A 22,119-nucleotide genomic window follows, 5' to 3' on the forward strand; every position below is an offset into this window, starting at 1 on the left:
GATAAAGAAATATCCTGAAATAATCATTAAGATTACTATCATTTAGACCGATTTTATTTTAGTAACTTCTCTGTTACTTTTCTTGAAAGTTAAGTAAAGTTTATTTATAAAGCACTTTTCACAGATATGTAGTAATAATACAAACTATGAATAACTGCAATAAAATATAATAGAAAATCAATAGATAGATAGATCCAAGTTGGTGTTTAATTTTATACAAATTATGTTGTTTATTTACATTTGGAGGGCACTGGCTATATATGAATATAATGATTTATATTATTTGAAAAATGAAGCAACCTGGCCCATTATTAAGCCGGGGCTTTTGTTGTGGGGGTCAGGGGCCCCGTGTCAGTGGTCTGCTTGGCCCAGTTGGTGATCCAGCTTTGTATTCATCTCCCCGTGAGTTTTTGTTATGCCTATGCCCAAAAACAAATAGGAGCTTTATTGTTGTGCATGAGGCGTATATAACTAGATATACCTGCTCAGCTTTCTAGTCCACAGAAATGCTTGTGAAGTTGTGCTTTTTAATGAACTTCTCTTTAAAAGACAAACCAGCAGTAAACAGTAAACCTGGCGCTGGGAGGGACTTGTGCTTTCATTGAAGTGTTACTGAAGCCACTCTCCCCTAGTTCACAGAGCGGGGTCAGGGGCCCCCTTCAGGTCTTTGAAGGCGTCTTTCGCGGAAGATTATTAGGCTGCAGACAGTCAGTCAGACAGACATATTTACAGCATTCACACACAGCTGCGGACTAATTTTGTTTCTTGTTTTTTTCCTTCCTGCTAGCACTGCGTCTCTCTGTTTCTTTCTTTATTTCTGTTTTTTTACTGGCGTTTTGTCCTCAGTTGCGACTGGCCTGAGCCTCCCTGGCAGGCATCATCCCCCTCAGTCAGTCTGACCGCCCACAGCACGGTGGTGTCGGAGGTGGGGGGAGAAAGTGCTGCTTTGTGAATGACGGGAGCGGCAGAGCACAGAAAACAAACTTTAGCAATAATATTTCCGACGGGGAGGTGATTTTACATCCACTCGAGAAGTTTGAGCTGCCGAACCAGCGACACCTGGACGAAGAGGACCGAGAAAAATCTGTAAGTCGCGACGCTTTTTAGGACCTTGTGTGGCAATGATAGAAATCAGATTGACAGCCTTTTTTTTCTTCTTCTTCTTTTCGACGGAAAGATGCATGCATAGCAGCCTAACCGTGACCGGAATAACTGCAGTGAGATGCGAGATAATTTGGTGAAAGAATTTAACTCCACAGGCGTTTTTCCCCTCCTCTCTCCAACCAAGAAGAGTGACTGCCGTGCAATCTAATGTAGTCTCCCTAACACACATTTAAAAAAAAATAACTAAAAGCTAATGTTAAATACTGTGAAGATTAAGCTTTAGATTGACTCAGAAATGGGATAAGTAAATAAGAAAGGCTGGGAAGGCTGATGCCTCTCTCGTATAGTTCAAAGTATATGTGGCTGTTTAGTTTCTTAATCCCATTTATTCACTTGTGTGGCATTTCATCGTTTCACGCAAAGTTTCCCTCTGCTTGCCTCTGCGTTTCGCAACAATTCATGACTCATTCAGAAGACGTGCATTCCCACTGTCACCATGAACGAAAAAAAAAAATACACTCATAGAGGACTCATTCATGATGTTATGAGGCTTCTCCTCAAGTGGTGAACAACTGTGAAATGTCACTCAGGCTTATTAATACTCCTTAACTAAGTTTATTTCACTGAGGAATGCAACTGGTGGTCTCCCCCCCTCTTTTTTTTGTCTTTGCAGAAGCTTCCGAGCTGCTTCAGTGAAGCTGTGAACCATGGCGGTCGGTCTAGCCTGCGTTGCCTGTCTCTGCCTGGTGGTGATGGTTGGAGGTGACCCCTGCCTCATCATCAGCGAGATCAATGCTGACAACCCAAGACTGGACACCACTGAGTTCGTGGAGTTGTATCACACTAGCGGACAGCGGGCCCCGCTGGACGGGTACACCCTCGTGTTCTATAATGGAAACGGAAATATAGCCTACAAGGTGCTGGACCTCAAGGGCCACAGCACGGATGACAGAGGTTTCTTCTTGGTGGGCTCGGTGGACATGCTCCCCAAACCGGCCATCCTCCTGCCGCCAAACACAGTCCAGAACGGCCCGGACGCCATTGTCCTCTACCGCACACCTGCCGCTCGCTATAATGAGAAGATGAACGTCACGGCTGTTGGGTTAGTGGATGCCGTCGTCTACATGACCCGCCGTACTGGAGGTGCAGAGTTCCTCGCGGAGATGCTCACGCCCGGGGAGCCGGCTTTCGTCGAGGATGAAATGGCGCTCGAGGGGGACGAATCAATCGAAAGGTGCCTGCTGTCTGAAGATCGGTGGGGCTTTCAGGTGTCCTCACCCTCCCCTGGTCAGCGAAACAACTGCACCCCTCCTACTGCTCCGTTGACCATCCCTTTAATTACTGAGCTGAAGCTAGGCGGAGGGCAGGTGGAAGGGCTGGTGGAGCTGACGGAGGCTCCGTCTGCAGGTTCTCTGGTACTGGTAGTGTGGGATGGGAAAACAGACCGGGTCAGTGTCAGCGTGGACGTGGATGTGGACACCTCCAGGAACGGGTTGATCTCTGTAACCATAGAGAAGAGCTACATGAAAGGTCAGTGTGTACTGATCCAGTGGCTTTTTTATTGTAGTTTAAGCTTATTGTTTGTGGGTCTAGGTTTCTTCTGCTTTTGTAGGTTTGTCATGTGCGTTGGTCATTTTTCATTCGTCTTTTCTTATGGCTTCTCAGGAGATGAGTCTGGGGCAGTGGCCATTTACAATGGAAAAGCTACAGACTTTCCTGTAGGCAGTCCACTGAGCCAGATACAGCCTCTAGATGCATTTGTGTATGCCGGACCCGGAAACAAGCCTAGTGCCAACCTCACAGAGACTCTCATACCGGGCAGGCAGCCGTACCAGCTCAGCAACAGGCAAGACTTGTTGACAGTTTAGTGTTTTTTCTCGATTTTAAGCTCAAAAGTAAAACTCTTAAAAAAAGAAAAAATATAAATATATTTGCGTGTGTGTGTGTGTGGATATTTTGACTGTCAGCAATATTCTGTGGTTATTTTTGAGCCAGTAGTTTTGTTGTGCAACATGAGGCTGAGTCACTCAATGGAGGGAAGAGGGTCAGCTTGTGACCAGTGTTCCTCTTTTCTCCACTGTGTGGTCACAGCAGAGCTGTAGTGAAAAGTAGCCTTTGACTTGTGCTGATATTTGCACTTGAATTTGAACACTGCATTTCATTAACACGTCCCTGATAAAAATATGACCGTGTTTTAGAGCTGTTTTAGCTCTGTGTGGATGTACTTAAGTGCTCTGAGCGGATGAATGTATGGTTTACGTGGGAATTCTGACCTACAATCACAGTTATCAAACTTTATGGGATTAATTAGTTCCAAATTCCAAATGACATTTTTCTAAAGCCAAAAATGTCTTAGCCTGATGGAAAAAGTGCATTTAAAATTTAAGGTTTTATTATTGGGTAGCATCAAGAGTTAAATGTGTTTGCCCATAGTTAACTATGATTGCTCTTCATATGATTTCTTTATTTTGTCAGTTTGAGGGAGGGCGGCTTCTATCTCAGTCGCTGTGGTGTGGCTACCTGGGCCAGAGACCCTGGCATCTTCTGGGAGGCTCCACAAACTCCTGGGCTGCCCAACCAGTGCCCCTGGCCAAAAATCTGCCCTCACAGCAATGGTAAGTGTTTTGAATGCTTTCCAGGCATGCATGCATGTTTTTGGATTATTCTAATGGAAAATCTTAAGTGTCGATTATACTCCATTGCAGACACACATAGCTGGAGTCCCGATGGCGATGTAGCAGTTCCTGTTATACTTCTTCAAAGTCCACTTTAGGTCTGCCACCTGTGGCGTGTGCATATTTGGTGTATTGTTGCTGGGTCTACTAATTCAAAATAAAACTATGTAAAAGAAGGTGAACAAAATCTAGAAAACACAGCTCCCATTTAAGCTGGACTAAGGAAAAATTGAAAACTGTCCTGAGACTGGTTTTGGAAATCACACATACCGCATCCTCTTAGTTAAAGAAAAGGAAGAGGAGTATCCTGGTTGTTGTCAGTACACAGTTCAAAGGCCAGCCTGTGTGATGGTATCTGGGTGCATCAGAGCACATGGCACCATTAATGCTGAGTGATACAATAGGGTAAATAAGCATTTGATCCCCTGCTGAATTTGCAAGTTTCCTCGCTTTCCAAGAAATGACCAGTTTCATTTTTTATGGTTGTTTCATTTTAATGGAGAGAAACAGAATATCAACCAAAAATCCAGAAAAAACACATTAGATAAAACTTATAAATAGATTTGCATGTTGTTGAGTGACATAAGTATTTAATCCCCTAAAACCCAGCCAGAATTCTGGCTCGTACAGATTTATTACAATCAGTCAATCAATTACAGATACTCCCGATCTAAGCTCCTTATGTGTATAAAGGACACCTGTCCACAGAATCAATTTCTTCCACCATGGGTAAGAACCAAAGGATGTCAGGGACAATACTGTCAACTTGCACAAGGCTGGAATGAGCTACAAGACCATCAGGAAGAAGCTTTGTAAGAAGAACTGTTGGTGCGATTATTCAGAAATGGATGAAATGTCCATCAGTCGCCCTCAGTCTGGAGCTCAATGCAAGATTTTGCCTCATTGGGTGATGATGACTGTTAGAAAGTTGGTGGATCATCCTAAAACAACAAGGGAGGAGCTTAGTTAGAGATCTTGAAGGCAGCTGGGACCACAGCCACCAAGAACACAAATGCAATCCATTACGCTGAAATGAATTGAAATCTTTCAGCACCTGCGAGGTTCCCCTGCTCAAGTAGGCAGATGTACAGGCCCGTGTTAAGTTTACCAGTTAACATCTATATGGTTCACTGAAGTCTTGGCAGAAAGTGCTGTGGTCAGATGAAGCCAAAATCAAGCATCAACTCCATCCGCCGTGATTGGAGGAAGATAAATGCTAAATATGACCCAAAGAGCACCACAGTCAACGCCCCACAGTTATGGTTGGGGCTGTTTTTCACAATGGACCATGTGCAATAAAATCTTAGACAATAAGCTCCTTCCCTCAATCAGAACGTGGAAGATGGGTCATGGATGGGCCTTCCAGACCCAAAATATACCACTGCAGCACCAAAGGATTGGCTAAAGAAGAAGCACATTAAGGTTAGTGACTTGGCCAGTCTTCAAGCCTCAGTCCTTTAGAAAATCTGTGGAGGGAGCTGAAACTTTGAGTTTCCGAGTGGCAACCAAAAAAACCTAAAGGATTTAGAGTTTCTCTGAAGAGGAGTGACGAACTACAGGAAATGTCTTAGCGCTGTGCTGCCAACAAGGATTTCTCCACCAAGTACTTAGTCATGCTTTGCTTGTGGATCAAGTATTTATTTCACTCAGTGACATGGAAATCAAATTTTTTTCTTTATATTTGGTTGATATTCTCTTTCTGTCCATTATGATTAAACAGGCCATAAAAATTTTAGTTCATTTCTTTGAACGAGCAAACTTACAAATTCATCATAACATGGAATAATTATTTTCCCCATCGTTTATAGCCTGCAGGTTTTAAACTGCCAAACTAAAAAGACTTATTTTCAGGTAAAGGCCTGATGCCACCAAACCACATTTTGCACATATTCCAACAACATGACTCCAGTTGCTAAACTGCGCTGGTTGGAGTCCAGACCTTAGTGCGTCGTGAAACAATAACATGACAAAAGAAACAAGGTTGGATTCATGGTGTATGAAAATCCACGAGTCATAAATAGTAGAACAGACATGTGAATGTATTTATGAGAGAAGACTTTTCTGTGTAGTAAATAATGCAGCTGGCTAAAAATGCTTCATCCTGCTGCTCACCCACCAAGTTTTTGTGGTGCCTTGGTGTGTGGTATCGTGAGGATTTGCCAGTCTCTTCACGCGACGAGTCGTCACATGCACCATCCCAACACAACTGGCAGGAAGGATATCGGTTAGCAGCTTTGACTCCAACAGATGGGAGTGCAGCAAGAAGACGTATTGCCATAATAAAAAAACATCCAATGAGTGTCCGTGGGAAAATCTGTGTGAGCTGTTTGCAGGGAAAGACAGTTTTTGATTGTTGAATTCTTTGGCACGTGTAACATAAGGCACTACATGCATAGGCATGCAATCAGGGATGCTTTCAAATTGATTTTTTTTTTCTTTTTCATCTCGTCGCAGGAATTTTCCCAAGGAGACGATGAATTTGGTTATTCAGAATTTGCGTGCCGTTAGAGTTGTGACCAGACGTTGATGCAAACGTTGAAATATTATGTTGTTTAGATAAAACTGGAAATGAAAGATTTTATGTAGATCATGTGATTAGAGGGAAAGCTCAGGAGAAGCTGGAGGTTTATTATCTTGTCTTATGTCCCAAGACAATAACCTAAAGCTCGAAGTGGGATTGTTGAGCATATGTGGCTCAATCATTTCTGATTCTCATGTTTTGTCATGCCAACATGTGCCTTTGATTAGCCGTTATGCATGTTTTTGCAGCAGGGTTGATTTAAAAAAAAAAAAAAAATCTATCGGTCTGTCTGTCATTTATTTAAATGTTTTAATTATTTTTTAATTATTATTTTGTTTTATTTTAATATTTTATTGTTATTTTAGTTTAGCTTTATTTGTATTTTCAGTTATTTTTTATTATTAAATATTTTTGTTAAATAAAGGTTATAAGAAAATGGAAAATTGAATGTCTGCTTCACAGGTTATACATAAAACCAAAAAAACTAAATGTCCCACTATTTATAGGAGAGAATCCTTTAATAAAAAAAGGTTACTGCTCACAAAGAAAACAATGCAAGAGTTTTGTCTGTGCAGCTGTTATGTATTTACTTAATTATGACCATGGTGATTCTTCCTCAGGCAGAGATTTGGGTTGTTTATCCTCTGTGACAGTGTGTGGGAACCGTACAACGCCCGCCACTTTGCACATGCTCTGTGTGGTGGTGGCTGCCTAACAAATGCATTGTCTAGGCATGCCTTCACAACCGTTAGGATCAGACAAATAAGAAAGAGCTTTCAAGGAGTTTGTAATTAGTGAGGTCGCAATAATGATAAAAAATCAAATCCATTTCTTTAAGGCCCCAAAATAATTTCAGTTAATCGCTGCTAAAAAAAAAGACAGAAAAGTTGCTGAAGTACTCAAATTACCAAGTGAATATGAAAGCAGTCACACTATGTATGGTGGATGATTTTTTTTTTCTTTTTTTTGGGGGGGGGGATAAGTGGTCAATTTGTTTCCTGTTAAGAGTTAAAGTTAGAACTGTAGCCAGTTTGATTGACAGGCATGCAATCATGGCCATGTGGCCATGTGACCTCACCTCATGAGTCACTGAACTGATCATCTCTATTGTGCTGTTGCTGCCTTTTATAGCGTTTTTATGTACTTGCCTGTCAAATATTATGGCTCGCTGTGCGGTACATCCACATGGAACGTGCTAGCATTAGCTAATAACTTAGCAGTGCGTGTCCTCATCCAAATATGGTCAATTCTGGCTTAAAAACAAACAACAAAAAGCCCTGTCATGGTGGCAACAAAACATTGAGGCTTAAAAATCCAAATTTCAGAAACTAGTAGGTAATGTCATGAAGACTGGGTCCATGAGCTGTAAATGTAGTGCATGAATATTTTTCCACAATAACATATCACTAAACTGTAAACCACAACAAATCAGAAAGTGACACATCCAAGAAGTTTAATTAGATGTACACACGTAATCAGACTTTGCAGGAAAGTCATGACGGTTATAATGATCAGCAACCTTGTGCTTTTTCCATTGTTGGCTGTCATTGGTCAGAGTTCAGTGAGGTGTTTGTATTTCTGCATTGTGAACTTCCAACCTTCTCAGTGAAGGTCTTTAAGTTGGTTTTAGGGTAAATTAGGTGTTTACATATGATGATTAATAAGGCAATGAAGATATGAGTTGGTTTTATGGGATATGGCTGTTTATTCTATAGTGGTGGAGCTGATGGATGGAGGGTTTTGTAGCCCCGAGCAGTGTTCTCATTGAGCACCCAGATGGCCATTGGGAAGAAGCTTGTCTTGAGCCTATCCATGTGCATCTCCGGGCTAAAGTAGAGCTTTCCTAAAACAGGCAGCTATCCCGGTGTTTGGGGAAATATGGTCCTCATTAATAAATGATACTCTGTCAGTCTTATTAAGCATGTAGTGCTACAAAAATTCATGTTTTGGTACTTCATTGCAGAAGTCACAGTTTGGGACAAATGCAGATATTTTCACTTTCAGTGTTCTGCTGCGTCCCTAAATGATAACCCACTGCATAAATATTGCATGCGACACACAAACACACACACACACACACACACGATCAGCTAATATACTTGTTTTTAAGTTTACATACAAACGTGTTAAACCCAAAGCTTGTCTCTCCTCTACATCACATCAGAATCATCTTTCGCTGCTCATGTAAAAAATATCAATAGAATCTCTCATCTCAAAACAATCAAATATTTTCAGACTGCACAACCTATTTTATCATGTTGGAAACCATTTGTGTGTATTATGTAACACTGGCTGTCATTTAGGTATTAATAGATTGTAGGTGTAGAAAATAGTGACTATGAATCTTGCGACTGATATATAATAGTCATTAAAAAAGAAATGTTTGTGTTTTGAATAGAATTTTTATAATTCAGTATCCTAATACAGTGGGGCAAAAAAGTATTTAGTCAGCCACCGATTGTGCAAGTTCCCCCACCTAAAATGATGACAGAGGTCAGTAATTTGCACCAGAGGTACACTTCAACTGTGAGAGACAGAATGTGAAAAAAAATCCATGAATTCACATGGTAGGATTTGTAAAGAATTTATTCGTAAATTAGGGTGGAAAATAAGTATTTGGTCACCTCAAACAAGGAAAATCTCTGGCTCTCACAGACCTGTAACGTCTTCTGTAAGAAGCTTTTCTGTCCCCCACTCGTTACCTGTATGAATGGCACCTGTTTGAACTCATCATCTGTATAAAAGACACCTGTCCACAGCCTCAAACAGTCAGACTCCAAACTCCGCCATGGCCAAGACCAAAGAGCTTTCGAAGGACACCAGGAAAAGTATTGTAGACCTGCACCAGACTGGGAAGAGTGAATCTACAATAGGCAAGCAGCTTGGTGTGAAAAAATCAACTGTGGGAGCAATCATCAGAAAATGGAAGACATACAAGACCACTGATAATCTCCCTCGATCTGGGGCTCCACGCAAGATCTCATCCCGTGGGGTCAAAATGATCATGAGAACGGTGAGCAAAGATCCCAGAACCACACGGGGGGACCTGGTGAATGACCTGCAGAGAGCTGGGACCAAAGTAACAAAGGTCACCATCAGTAACACACTACAACGGCAGGGAATCAAATCCCGCAGTGCCAGACGTGTTCCGCTGCTGAAGCCAGCGCATGTCCAGGCCCGTCTGAAGTTTGCCACAGAGCACATGGATGATACAGCAGAGGATTGGGAGAATGTCATGTGGTCAGATGAAACCAAAGTAGAACTTTTTGGTATAAACTCAACTCGTCGTGTTTGGAGGAAGAAGAATACTGAGTTGCATCCCAAGAACACCATACCTACTGTGAAGCATGGGGGTGGAAACATCATGCTATGGGGCTGTTTTTCTGCCAAGGGGACAGGACGACTGATCTGTGTTAAGGACAGAATGAATGGGGCCATGTATCGTGAGATTTTGAGCCAAAACCTCCTTCCATCAGTGAGAACTTTGAAGATGAAACGAGGCTGGGTCTTCCAACATGACAATGATCCAAAACACACCGCCCGGGCAACAAAGGAGTGGCTCCGTAAGAAGCATTTGAAAGTCCTGGAGTGGCCTAGCCAGTCTCCAGACCTCAACCCCATAGAAAATCTGTGGCGGGAGTTGAAAGTCCGTGTTGCTCGGCGACAGCCCCAAAACATCACTGCTCTCGAGAAGATCTGCATGGAGGAATGGGCCAAAATACCAGCTACTGTGTGTGCAAACCTGGTAAAGACCTATAGTAAACGTTTGACCTCTGTTATTGCCAACAAAGGTTATGTTACAAAGTATTGAGTTGTATTTTTGTTATTGACCAAATACTTATTTTCCACCCTGATTTACAAATAAATTCTTTACAAATCCTACCATGTGGATTCATGGATTTTTTTTTTCCACATTCTGTCTCTCACAGTTCCGTAGTATTTTCCTTCTGAAGCAGCTATGTGATCAGTTTATGTTTCCATTAAGGTTGCCCTATGACAAATCAAACCATCTTGAATATGATGACAAACGTGATCATGAGATCACTAGTAGTAGAGGTGACATCATACTTTTATCACGGTGTTATGTTTCATGATTGCGCTGTATGTGGGAGTTTAAGAGGGGACGTCGTCAGCTGTAGGAAAACATCACCTTGTTGCTGAGCTGCAGTGGCCTAATAAATCCCTAATAAATTCCTCCTTTTATGCTCCAGTGGTTCCAGGAGGCACAGACTCGCCGCCTCACCTCCCACCCTGGGGCAACACTGACTTCCTGATCAACGAGCTGAACACTGATACACCCGGCGCAGCTGAGGACGGGGAGTACATCGAGCTGTGGCACCCATCAGGCCGCCGAGTCTCCTTGCAGGACATCTGGATACTGCTCTTCAGTGCGCACAATAACAAACCGTACAGGGAGATCAGCCTGAGCGGACACTTCACCACCTCCAAAGGGTATTTTCTGCTGGGCAGCGACAGGTTGGTGCCAGCCCCATCGCTGCGCCTGCCTCCCAACACCATCCAGAACGGACCAGATGCTGTGGCGCTCTATCGCAGCCCCTTCGGCCCACCGTCGGCCGCGCAGAGGGGAATTCCTACTAAAGGCCTGCTGGATGCTGTGGTTTATCGACAGAGAGGGTCAGACAGGGAGGCACAGGAGCTGAGTAAAGCTCTGACTCCAGGACAGCTGCCACTGCTGGAGGACCCGGAGGTTCTGCCTGGTGATGAGGCCCTTAGCCGTTGTAGAGGCCTTTACCCCTATGACCTGTCTGCTTTTTCAGTGAGTATTAACATTTCAGACAATAAAGCACTAAGTCAGGATTGGGTGGTTTATTATCTTTTCTGTTTTGTCACAGACATTTTTGAAGTTAATATAGGTCTGCGTCTTGTGTCATCCCGTGTAGGTGGCTCCACCAACCCCTCTGAGGGAAAACAGCTGCCCTCGCCCTCCTCCTGCCCCTGACGGTGTGGTTATCAGTGAGGTGGCTAGCAACCACTGGACCAATCACAGCCAGCAGCGGGCCTTTGTGGAGCTTCACGGGCCACCTATGACAGACCTGCAGGGCCTGGTGCTCTCTGTGTTTGACCAGGAGCGTAGTGGGACCGTCATTGCCCTTCCCTTGACCGGATCTATTAACCGGGACGGATTTTACATCATTGGAAATGTCACCGGTGCAGGTGAGAGCAATTGAAGATTTTCTTTCTTAAAACCAACCAAATCTATTTGCCTCTTTGACTCGCCTCACTTTTTTTTTTTGTCTGTAACCGGTTCACCTTCTCTCTCTGCATAGATCAGACCTTCCCAGAGGGCTCCACGATTCCCGGGCGAGGAGCTGTAGTCCTGTGCTACGACCTATTCAGCATCTGCAGAGCTGGAACTGCTCTGACCAACTCCAGCCTCAGAGATGTGCTTGTGTTCAGTGAGAACCGGCAACTGCTGTCCTCTCTGTCCACCACCAGGGGGAGACAAGTAATCCCAGCTCTCAGGTACACACATGACTCAACACATGAATCACACACTTTATAATTAATGATGGCGCTCAAAACCACAGCTTTGTAGAGATATTTCAAGACTTTGTCATTAAGACAAAAGATGTCCTTATTCACAGGAAAAAAAGATCCAAAGAACATAAAACAACACATTTAAACACAGAAAGTAACCATTTATTTAGCCTTTTCATACGTTTTAAGTAGGCATAGCTGCCTCCATTACTTACTATACAAATATAACTCAGTGAAATATAACCATAGAAACCTGTAGCAAAAATGTTTCCTAATCACAGCAAATGCCATATTTGATTAATCAAAGTCTGTCAGACTTGTCTATGATTTGATCAGAAAAACACATTTCAAACATGCGTCACTTCAGGTAATTGGAGCTGTGAAAATAGAAAGTGAAAGTAGAAACCCAATTTTCTCCAGGTGGTGGTAAAAGGTTCAATCAGGAACAAACAGCTGGAGGCGTGTGTGTGTGTGTGCGTGTGTGTGTGTGTGTGCGTGTGTGTGCGTGTGTGTGTGCGTGCGTGTGTGTGTGTGTTTGTGCTGAACTGTGAAGTTCGGCTCATATTCTATCAGCACAAATTTGGAGAACAAGAGGAATGACTGCCAAATGCAATCAGACATTTGAGACTATACTGTCTGTGTTTAAAGGCTACACCATTCGACCATACAGCAAAGTAATAGTTGTTTTTATTAAGATTTTTTTTTTTTACACTTTCTGGAAAAGATTGGCCTGATGGACAAGTGCAGAGATCAACAGAGGTCAGGGTCCAAGAGGCCTAGCAGAGTGTCTCTGAGACAAGAAGATTGATGAAAAGATTGATAAGCGTCTGAAGTAATGCACACAGTGCAAGTCTTGAGCCACCCCACATATCTAAATATAATTTTTTTCCAAGTGCACTTGAGCAGTGGCTCTCCAGGCTTTCCGAATGTTTTCCAAAGTTTTTCTTTGCTTGGCTGCTTTTTCACTCACTTTCAGCCAAGTCAATAAAACTGACTATTTTCTAAGAAACTGTTTTTTGTTTAGCTGTTTAACACTGACTGAGTCAGACAAGCATTTAAAAATGTACCTAATTGCACCTTTGGCATTTTGAGGAATGTTTGTTCAAATTACTGTCAGTATGTGTACCATTCAAAATCACTGTACTCAAACATGCGCTGTACGTGCAGGTCAGTGGAAGATGGTCCCGTCACACTTAGCCGGTGTTCATGCTGTGAGGTGAGGAGCCCCTCATCCTGGACCACCTCGTCTGCCACACCTCACAGCACCAACCTCTGTCCTAGCTCCACCTTCTCAAGTCAGATTGATCTTTGCCTCGGACCGCTGTCCACTGACTGGCAAGAGCAGGTGGGAGGTAAGGCATCTTAAAATGAACGTTTATAAAAGTAAAAAAAAAAAATGTTACGGGATATGGAAGCTTACATGAAGTGCCTTATACCTGCATTCTTTCTGACTGCCAGCAGAAGGCAACTCCTGTGTTTGCAAAAAGAAGTCAAAATTTATGAAGAAATGGAAAAACAGTCTGATTTCTCATTTTTGACATAATCAGACATTATTTTCGTGGTAAATTTTATGTTAGTTTGTGCTCATTTTTAGCTTCATTGAACACAATTTAATGCCCATTTTATTTTGTTTGTCAGATTCATCCCTTGCTCGTGGCGTCCGGCTTAAAAATAAATAAATAAATTAATAAAATCAAGATGGTCTCATTATAACGCAGTAACTAAGAGCTCACACTCTGTTTTTCACAGACTGCAGTGGTCTTATCCAGGGGAAGGGGGTCTCTGAGGTGGCAGACTACTTAGAGCAGCGATGTCATTGTGGCATTTCTGCTCTGTATCTCCAAGGTGAGCCACTTTTCCACAAAACCAACCACATTAGGCTCATATTCAATGAAAGACTACAGTAGCTCATCCCTGGTCTTTGAAACAGCTCTAGAAACTTATAGTTGGAGAATGAAATCATTAGGAGATAAGGTGTGGCTTGTTTCCTTTCATCATCATGCCCTATGTCCCTCATAAACACTGAAAAACTGCCACAAATGCTGCTGTTCAATATAAGCTCCAACCTCCCAGGTTTACAGAGTCTATATGTATACAAAAAAATGCACAACCTGAGCAATTTTTTGTAGAAGGTGAAAAATTTGTCTGTCTGTTCTTGTTTAAGGGGCAAACTTTTCTTGTGTGTCTGGCTGGCTGCGAGTTTGGGGGAGCATTCAGGCTCTGTCGGCCCATCAGAGGGCCCTGATCATCCAGACATCGCATATGAACCTGTCGTCCACCCAGGGAGATGTCTGCTCCTCCCCCACTACCGGTCGTTACACAAGCACATGTAAGAATGACCTTGTAGCAGTTCAGCATCATTGTTTCAAAAAGATTAGCTACAGCAATCAGTCAGGACCCTGTAGTCTGCAGTGAAGTGCCCAATTTAGCAGGAAATCAGCAGGAAATCTGCATCATAACCCACCTAGTTGCCTGACGTCCGCCTCCCGAGAAATGGAACTGGCTGGCTGGCACATACCACATGGTAATTAGCATGTAATGCAGCACACATAAGCATAAACGTCATTGACTACTCTAGTAGGCTATGTAAGAAATATGAAGCCTTAATCAGGCATAAGTCTAAACTTCTAAATTTGGTTCTTTGGATCCCAAATTTCACTGCATGAAATCAAAGAAATTTCTTGTGTCTCCACTTGTTTTAAAAGGTAATCGTGGCCTGTCTGATTTTGGCACACAGGAATTTGTTGTAGCCTTTTGACCTCTGGTTCAAAAGGCTCATGTAAGACAGAATTTGCCTCTTTGAAAACAAAAATAAAGCAAGTGTAAATCTGTCAAATGTAAAATAGTGGAAAATGTAAAATCTGGAGAGCAACCAGCCTGCCACGAAGTCTGAAAGTACTTAAAGTAATCATTATGATCCTAAGTGTTAACTGCCATCATGATACTATGTTTAATTACATACAGTTCATTTTTAAAGTACTGTGCTGCCACACTTTACATCCTGGCTTTTATTGTGAACCAGTCGCAGGAAATGTGACAACTGGTGATTGCTCATCAGAAAGTTATCTAAAAAAAAGTGGAAATGGTCATTTTTAGATTAGAAATGCTGCAGCAGGCTGATTACCTTTATCTTTACTATGTCTTGCTCTCTGCGGGAAATTATTAGATCATATAATTAGATCATTGTGTTTCATGCATGATTTATAAAGGTGAAAGGTGAAGGACCTCCCTAATTAGAATGAAATCTGACCTGCTCTTACCCTTAGTAACAAAAAGGAAACGAGAAAGTAACTTCTTATTATGTTATGTTTATATTAATAATAAGTTCTTCTGTTAGTTTAAATGTTGGAACATTATGCATATCTTTTTTTATAGTAGGTGCACACTTTACAGTGGTTTAAACTAGAGATGGACCGATCCGATATTACGTATCGGTATCGGTCCGATACTGACCTAAATTACTGGATCGGATATCGGAGAAAAATAAAAAATGTAATCCGATCCATTAAATATCACGAAAGCACCTCGCAAAACTTGCAACACGCCGTAACTCACCTCAGAACGTTAGCAGTCGGAGCAGTATGCATCACGTGATAGAGCAGCTGTGGCATGCGGGACCTGTCGTGGTCTGGATAGCATTTGGAGCTTTGCTAGCAACCCGGCATTTCATCTCCGACAAAGTTATCCCCGAGAGAAGTAAAGCAAGTGTGTAAGTCCATCTCTGAATGTTTGTAAAGCATTCCCACGTTAAGCTTAACAAGCGACTGCCTCTCGCTCTCCGGCTGCTACTTCAATCGTGAAACTGCTTAAATGATCAGCTGATCGGCTTTTCTGTCGCGAGTCCGTGTCTCTTGTTTGTTTTTGGCCCACTTTGCACCAGAAAGAGGAAACCAGCGGCTGAACAACAGCAGAACGTTTAAGCTTGATAAGCTGTTGTTAGAATGTATTTAATATTACTTTCTACACCAGGATCTTTTTCTACGTAGCTGACGCTGGTAACTGTGCAGGGGCGGATCTAGCAAAGTTTAGCCAGGGGGGCCGATAGGGCATTAACTGGGAAAAGGGGGCACAAAGACATACTTTTCTTTCTTATTCTCATTTAAAATGTCGAGCTTTTAATAAATAATTATCTGACACCCAAAGTTTTAATTTGATGTAAAATGAATAGAAGTCAATTACTGTATATAGTAACTATTAAGTCTAATATATATACCCTAGTAAGCTATAGTACTTTTTCCTTTGGGAAGGTACCATCTGTGCAGTCTGCAATTTTGTTGAAGAAAGATGTTGAATCTATTTAATATTTCTTGAAAAATAATTGATTTCTGTGCATTTTTTTTCACACTGCATCAAATTAAGGTTGATTACGTCGATTAAGCATCATGAGGTGGCGCGTGAGGGGTGGTTCCTTATTTTTTATTTATTTCTTTTTGTTGTTGCTGGGAGTTGGAACCCTATTAGTTAGGTTGCTTAATATTTACGCTAAGTACTCTTTAAAATACCAGAATAGGGAGGATGGTGTAGGTCTAAGTTTATTAGATTGATCAGTATTGCTGAACTATGAAATATTTTTTTTGTATACAGGTATAACAGAATAGCTTTAGTGTAGTTGTTGTTTTAAACTTGAGTATGAACTTGCAGACTTGCAAAATGCAGCAAGATATTTTAAAAAACAGTTTTGTTGATTAAAAAACACTATATCGGATTCATATCGGTATCGGCAGATATCCAAATTTATGATATCGGTATCGGTATCGGACATAAAAAAGTGGTATCGTGCCATCTCTAGTTTAAACAAGAGTATTTTAAAAAGTTCAACATAAGAAGTGAAAGACCCTGGTTTAGATTCAACACAGCAACATTTAAGCCCAAAAATGTAATTATCAATCAAGTAAAGGGTCTTGTGCCTGTGAATTTTGGCAGGGTAAGGAACGATTTATAAAGAACTGATCCCACATACAAATACAAATACATGACTAATAGTACAAAGTGAAAATAGACTGAGGAGAAAATAATTTGCTGTTAATTAAAAACTCTCCACAAGAGACAGTTGGAGTTTCTGTTTCGCTGCCGTATGAAGTATTTCTCGGCTCAGTGTTGCTTGGACTCCTTCTGCTTTGTATTGTGTTCTGTGACCCAGAAAGCTGTGTTTTGCAAAAAGAGATGAGGTTTCTATGCATCAAAATATCTAAATAAAACAAATTCTGTTGCACTTTTAAATTTCCTTCCTAATGTTTAAATTGCTGTTATTCTTCGCTTACGTTTTCAGAAATTGTATGTTATAGCCTTTTAGGTCTGGCCGAAACACAGCAGGACCATAACATCCACCTTCCCAAGGTTCCAAACAGCCACAGAAACAACTTGTTAGAAATGTTCAAATATTTTGTTTGCTTTAGAGATTTATAGAAGTGTAGGAGTTGGAATGAGAATCGGGGCTAGCAGTGGGCAAAACAAATGAATCTGTAAAGTATTATCAGCTAACCAAAGAGCACCAAACAAATCGAACAAATTGCCTCCTTATCTAACATAAGCATGAGAAAACCTTGTCATAGCAAATAGCAGCTCACCCCCTCAAACACCTTCAGACTGGCAAGAGCTGCAGGTGGACACAGGTGTGGCTGGTTGGAACGTGGGAAAGGCGAATGAACCACCTGTCCAGGGCGATGGCTGCGTTGGCTTTTTGCTGCGTGTAGGAGGTTGAATGTTACAACACCAATCACGACCAGGACAGTGTAACTTACCTTTGCTCTTCTTTTTAGCATCTGCCCTGGGGTTACAGATAGGGCTGATAGTAGCTGTGATCCTGGTGCTGGGACTAGGAGCTGCTCTGGTCACGTATTTCTACAGGAGGAGGTAAGATCTCCTGCATCATCTCCCCCTTTCATACTACATATGAATGTAGACATTTTTAAATATCTTATCACAATATGGCAGAAGCCTTTTATGGATGTATTTGCTGTATAAATCTTTTCAGAAATTTGTGTAATCGTTTGATTTGTAGTGATTCCTGTGATTTAAAATATGTGTGTCAGAGTTCACTACACCACAATGGGCACTGCTCATTTAGCCAAGACCACGTGTCCAAGTTATAATCCAGCCTTGAGCTCTGACTTTTGGGTGTACGCTTCCAGCTGTGAAAGATTGAGTAAATAACAGTTGTAGTCAGAAGTTTACATGTACTGACTGGTTTTGGAACAGATAAAGCAGGCTAACATTAAGCTGCTGGAACAGCCTTCCCAAAGTCCTGACCTCAAACCTGTTGAAAGTCTGTGGACTACTCTTACAAGCCGGGTCTGTGCCAGGAAACCAACCAACCAATTTAAATGAACTTTGACCACACTTCTTGGCAGAATTGGTAAATATCCAGCCAGAATTATAAGAGAGGCATCTGGCCGAAGTGCTAAGAGACATTTAACAAAATATTAGTTGGTGTCTGTGTTTATCTTTGAGCCTCTATGTATTAGAGGCGGATTAGAGAAAATCCAAAATAAATTCAAACTTGTGCTTCCACTTCTTGTTTATTAAAGTAATTAAACACAACCACTGCACCATGGAGAAAGAGCAATTTAAAGAAATCATTAAAGCCCCAAATTACCATGAAGTTCCTGCTCATCTGAGTGTCTGTAAACGTCTTCTGTAACTATTTATAAAAACTGACCTTCTTCCTGTCAGCACTACTTGTGAAGTTCCATGACTGCTGTAGGACTCCTACTGATTAGATTACATTGAACTCTTTTTAGCCACTTGCATGCATGTGTTTCAATTTAGTTGCAGACCTCAAACTTGCACAGAGTTTGCACAACGTTGCCTGATGAGCTGACCTGAGTTTCATTTTGAGGATTACAGTTCGTAACGAGAACTACAAGTCAGACACCAGATAGCAGTGTCTAAGCCAGGAGCATGCTTTGTTTTTTGTTTTTTGGTGTGTGTGTGTGTCTCTGTAATAATATCGATCAGGATACAGTTCCTTTGAGTTATGGTACCTGACATATCCTCATCTTTTTTGTGAAACCTTCATTCAGTCACTTCCCACCCTGCTTACCAGAACTGGGTTCCCGCATGGAGGAAGATGAACTGATTATCCAGGATGAATAACTACCACAGGGAGGAAGTAAAACTCACAGGACTATATAAAGACCAGTGATTTAAAAAAAAAAATGTCAGGAAATGACTTCACAGAAATCCATTACTCTGCGACTTTCTCCTCTAAATGAAATTCACGAGCTAAGGGGTCACCGTTGGGACTAGCAGGAGTGCTGGAGTCCTAGAACTTTCTGATCACACATTTTTATGCATTATTAGAGGTATATTAAGTGTATCAAAGAGTGAAACAACACAAGAGCAGATTTAAGGTTCAAACATCCACATTTTCAGGTTTATGGATTGCAGAATTTAGGTGAAAACCCTTCAGTATGTCTTATATTTCTTCAGCTACATCTAAAAGACACTTTTTGTCAGCTGTTTAAAAAATAAAAGTTTTACATTTTGTAACGCTGCTGTGTGCTTTCCCAGGCGTCCTCTGGACTATTACACCATGGAGCTGAGTGAGCACGGGGAGGGACTGTCTGATCTATAATCCAGGCTTTGGGCCAGCGGCTTTTTGCATGTGGTAGTGGCCACGTGCAGGGGAGGACTTCAGCAGAGAGAGAGAGCTACTGTGGGTAATCAAAGGGTTAATTTGACCTGTGGGTAACTAAATGTGCGGCTGTTGTGAAACAAACGCCACAAAGTGTCCTTCTGTCAAAATGACTTGTAATTGTTAACTATGTGGTTGCATCCAGTGTGTGCATGACGTGACATTTTATAGCTTCAGTGACATGAAATTAGGCAACCAGTGTGCTGCGTTTTAAAAGTCATAACATTCTTCTTCTTCTTCTTCTTTTTCCTAAGAATCGATGTGCAACCTTTGCCTGTGAACAGTGCTGGTTTCTACTTTTAAAAGAAAGGAAGATATAAGAAAGGGATTTATTTTTAAGTACTTGAGTCCTAAATTGTTTTTCTTTTGCTATGAATGAAGCTTTTAAATTAAGACATTTAAAACAACAATGCTTCTGATTTCTGCAGGAATGCCTGCTAGCACTAAAGTGTTTTTAACACCAGGCTGTATAACAAGATTACATTCTGTTCATGTCTTATGTTTTTGACTTCCTGCCTTGTTTTTCTGCTCTATATTTTGATAGATGACTTTGAACTGTAGTCAAAGGGCCTGATTGCCCTTTAAATGTGAATGTCTCTAACCTGTAATGAGTGTCTGTAACCACTTTTGTACTCTTGGTCAAAGAAAACTGTTTACAGTGTCTCGTTTTTGAAAATTAGAAGAAGGGATTGTGCGAGACGTATGAAGTAATTCCTTAAATGGGGAGAATTTGTTTATAAGAGATGAAATATTGCTTATTCTGTGTTTCGCTTGTGTTCTTAGTGGCTCGGAAACCGCTCTTGTGCCTTTGCCCGGTGTTTCGTTTGATCAGTTGTTTCTCCACTTAATAGAGGGGACAGCACAAGTTAGAGATAAGTGTCAGTACTACAAATATGACGTTGATATTCTCAGGGGGGGAAGACATTCTTAGCAGTCTGAAATGATAAGTTATTGCAGGGATGCAGAGAGAATTTTATCAGTTGAGTTAGTTTGAGTTCACTTTTAATAGATTATAAATATCAGACCTAAAATAGTCAAAATTGCCAAGATAATGTGCCCTGAATGAGCATGTGTATGCTGTTTTTGATAGCGTTGAAGTGCTGTTTGCCTCTTTGTGTTGCTTTTCTCATCAATGAAATGACCCCACCCCCACCTCCCTGTACCTTTCTCGTCAACTCTAATCTCACAGTAACATTTCTTAATACAACCATGTAAAGCTACATCAGTCCTGTCAAATAGGATTTCAGTCAGGGCCACTATAGTTAAAAGAAAACCTTTTTTTTTTTTTTTACGTAGCTCTAGATAAGCTTGTAAATAAGTGGAAAGCCAGAGCTGGGGAGAGCAGCAGCAAGATCTGCGTCAGAAACAGCATGAAGAAGGAGGAGCTGTGGGTGGAGGTTTGCACATGCAACGGCAAGTGTATGAAGGCTAAAGCAGCTTGAGTAGCGTGGCCTAAGTGAGGCTGGATGCACAGAACGGTATCAGCTGTGCCATCAGCTGATGTGACGTGGGCTCGCACTGAGATCAGATGTGAGGCCGAGCTAGACTTCGTGGGCTACTGTGCTTGATTTATTTTAGAGATGCGCTGCTGCTTTTGTGCAACTTCTTTTCTTTTACATCAATTTAGCCAAGTCAAGGCAATTTAAGGTTTTTTGTTTGTTTTTGTTTTTTTTAAGCGTTCGCAGTGATTTAGTGGTGTGGCTTTCCACCTTTTAATGCCCGTTAAATGTCTTTTCTGGTATATTTTAGGTTTTTGTGAAACGCAGTGCATGTTGATAGGTTAGAAAATGAAAAGACAGGATGAAGAAGCTGCTCTTCAAGATTACAGATTATACACGGACATGCAAATGAGCTCGCCGCCGAGTGCAACTTTGATGTCTCTAACCTAAAATAAACTATTGTGAGAAAATGGCTCATGCAACACTACTGCGTGTCGGCTTCTTGCTTTACAAATCTGAGCTGACTCATTCACAGAGTCGGGTTTTTGCAGTATTCAAAGTCTAACAAAACTAGGAGTGAAAACAGAAGCGTGCGAATGTGACTGAGCACTAAAACGGTGTGTACATGCAGCAAGTACTCTCAGAACTTTACACAACAAACAACATGTCACAAAAAAACACTGGAAAAGTTAAAAAAAACAACAACTTTGTATCATCTGCATGCACAAGTCATGAATTACAATATGTTTCTCTTTTTTTCCATTTTTTTTTTAATGGTTTATTTTTCATGTTTTTCCTCAAATGTTTTGCACATTTATTTGAAAAAAGAAGTCAATAAATTTGAAATATGTGCAGTTGTGTTTCGGCAGTCTTTTTTTAAGTACAATGTGACAGCCTGAAATAACATGAATTAATATAATCTTGATTGCAGATGTTCCTACACTTATGTATGAACACAGCAGGTGCTGTTAATTACTCATATTTACAGCATGTTTACTGTTTATCACCTTGCTCTATTACTGCCTGACATGTTAGCGACCTGAAGCTCTTTGTACTTCCTCCTATTGACCCTTGATATGTCGTGTCAGCCCTCTGCCTGTGGTTTGACAGCATCTGCACAGTCGATGAAGAGACGAGGCCTACAGTGCGGTTTCAGGTTTTGGAGAGCGTGACTTCGTCTGCACACACAGGAAGCAGTTACTTTTTCTCTCTCTCTTATTGTCACTGTTCAACCTGCCAACCACA

The 22,119-nt window shown here is 41.4% G+C and overlaps 1 protein-coding gene across 1 annotated transcript; it reads left to right on the plus strand.

Moving 5' to 3' along the window:
* Positions 1-383: 383 nt before the first annotated feature.
* LOC113028484 (uncharacterized) lies at positions 384-21,728 on the plus strand. Its single transcript, XM_026178794.2, has 12 exons — positions 384-1,086; positions 1,778-2,634; positions 2,770-2,950; positions 3,580-3,719; positions 10,512-11,077; positions 11,202-11,475; positions 11,589-11,784; positions 12,967-13,151; positions 13,549-13,644; positions 13,964-14,128; positions 17,559-17,652; positions 19,312-21,728. The coding sequence occupies exons 2-12, from the start codon at positions 1,812-1,814 to the stop codon at positions 19,373-19,375; spliced, it is 2,784 nt and encodes a 927-aa protein (XP_026034579.1). The 5' UTR covers positions 384-1,086; positions 1,778-1,811; the 3' UTR covers positions 19,376-21,728.
* Positions 21,729-22,119: the final 391 nt, after the last annotated feature.

Source organism: Astatotilapia calliptera, chromosome 8, assembly GCF_964374335.1.
Source record: "Astatotilapia calliptera chromosome 8, fAstCal68.1, whole genome shotgun sequence".
NCBI classification, from domain to species: domain Eukaryota; kingdom Metazoa; phylum Chordata; class Actinopteri; order Cichliformes; family Cichlidae; genus Astatotilapia; species Astatotilapia calliptera.

Coding starts and splice junctions, on each gene's coding strand:
- LOC113028484 (XM_026178794.2), top strand. CDS start 1,812: ATGGCGGTCGGTCTAGCCTGCGTTGCCTGTCTCTGCCTGGTGGTGATG. Junction 3,720..10,511: donor AATCTGCCCTCACAGCAATG/GTAAGTGTTTTG, acceptor TTTATGCTCCAG/TGGTTCCAGGAGGCACAGAC. Junction 13,152..13,548: donor CTGGCAAGAGCAGGTGGGAG/GTAAGGCATCTT, acceptor TGTTTTTCACAG/ACTGCAGTGGTCTTATCCAG.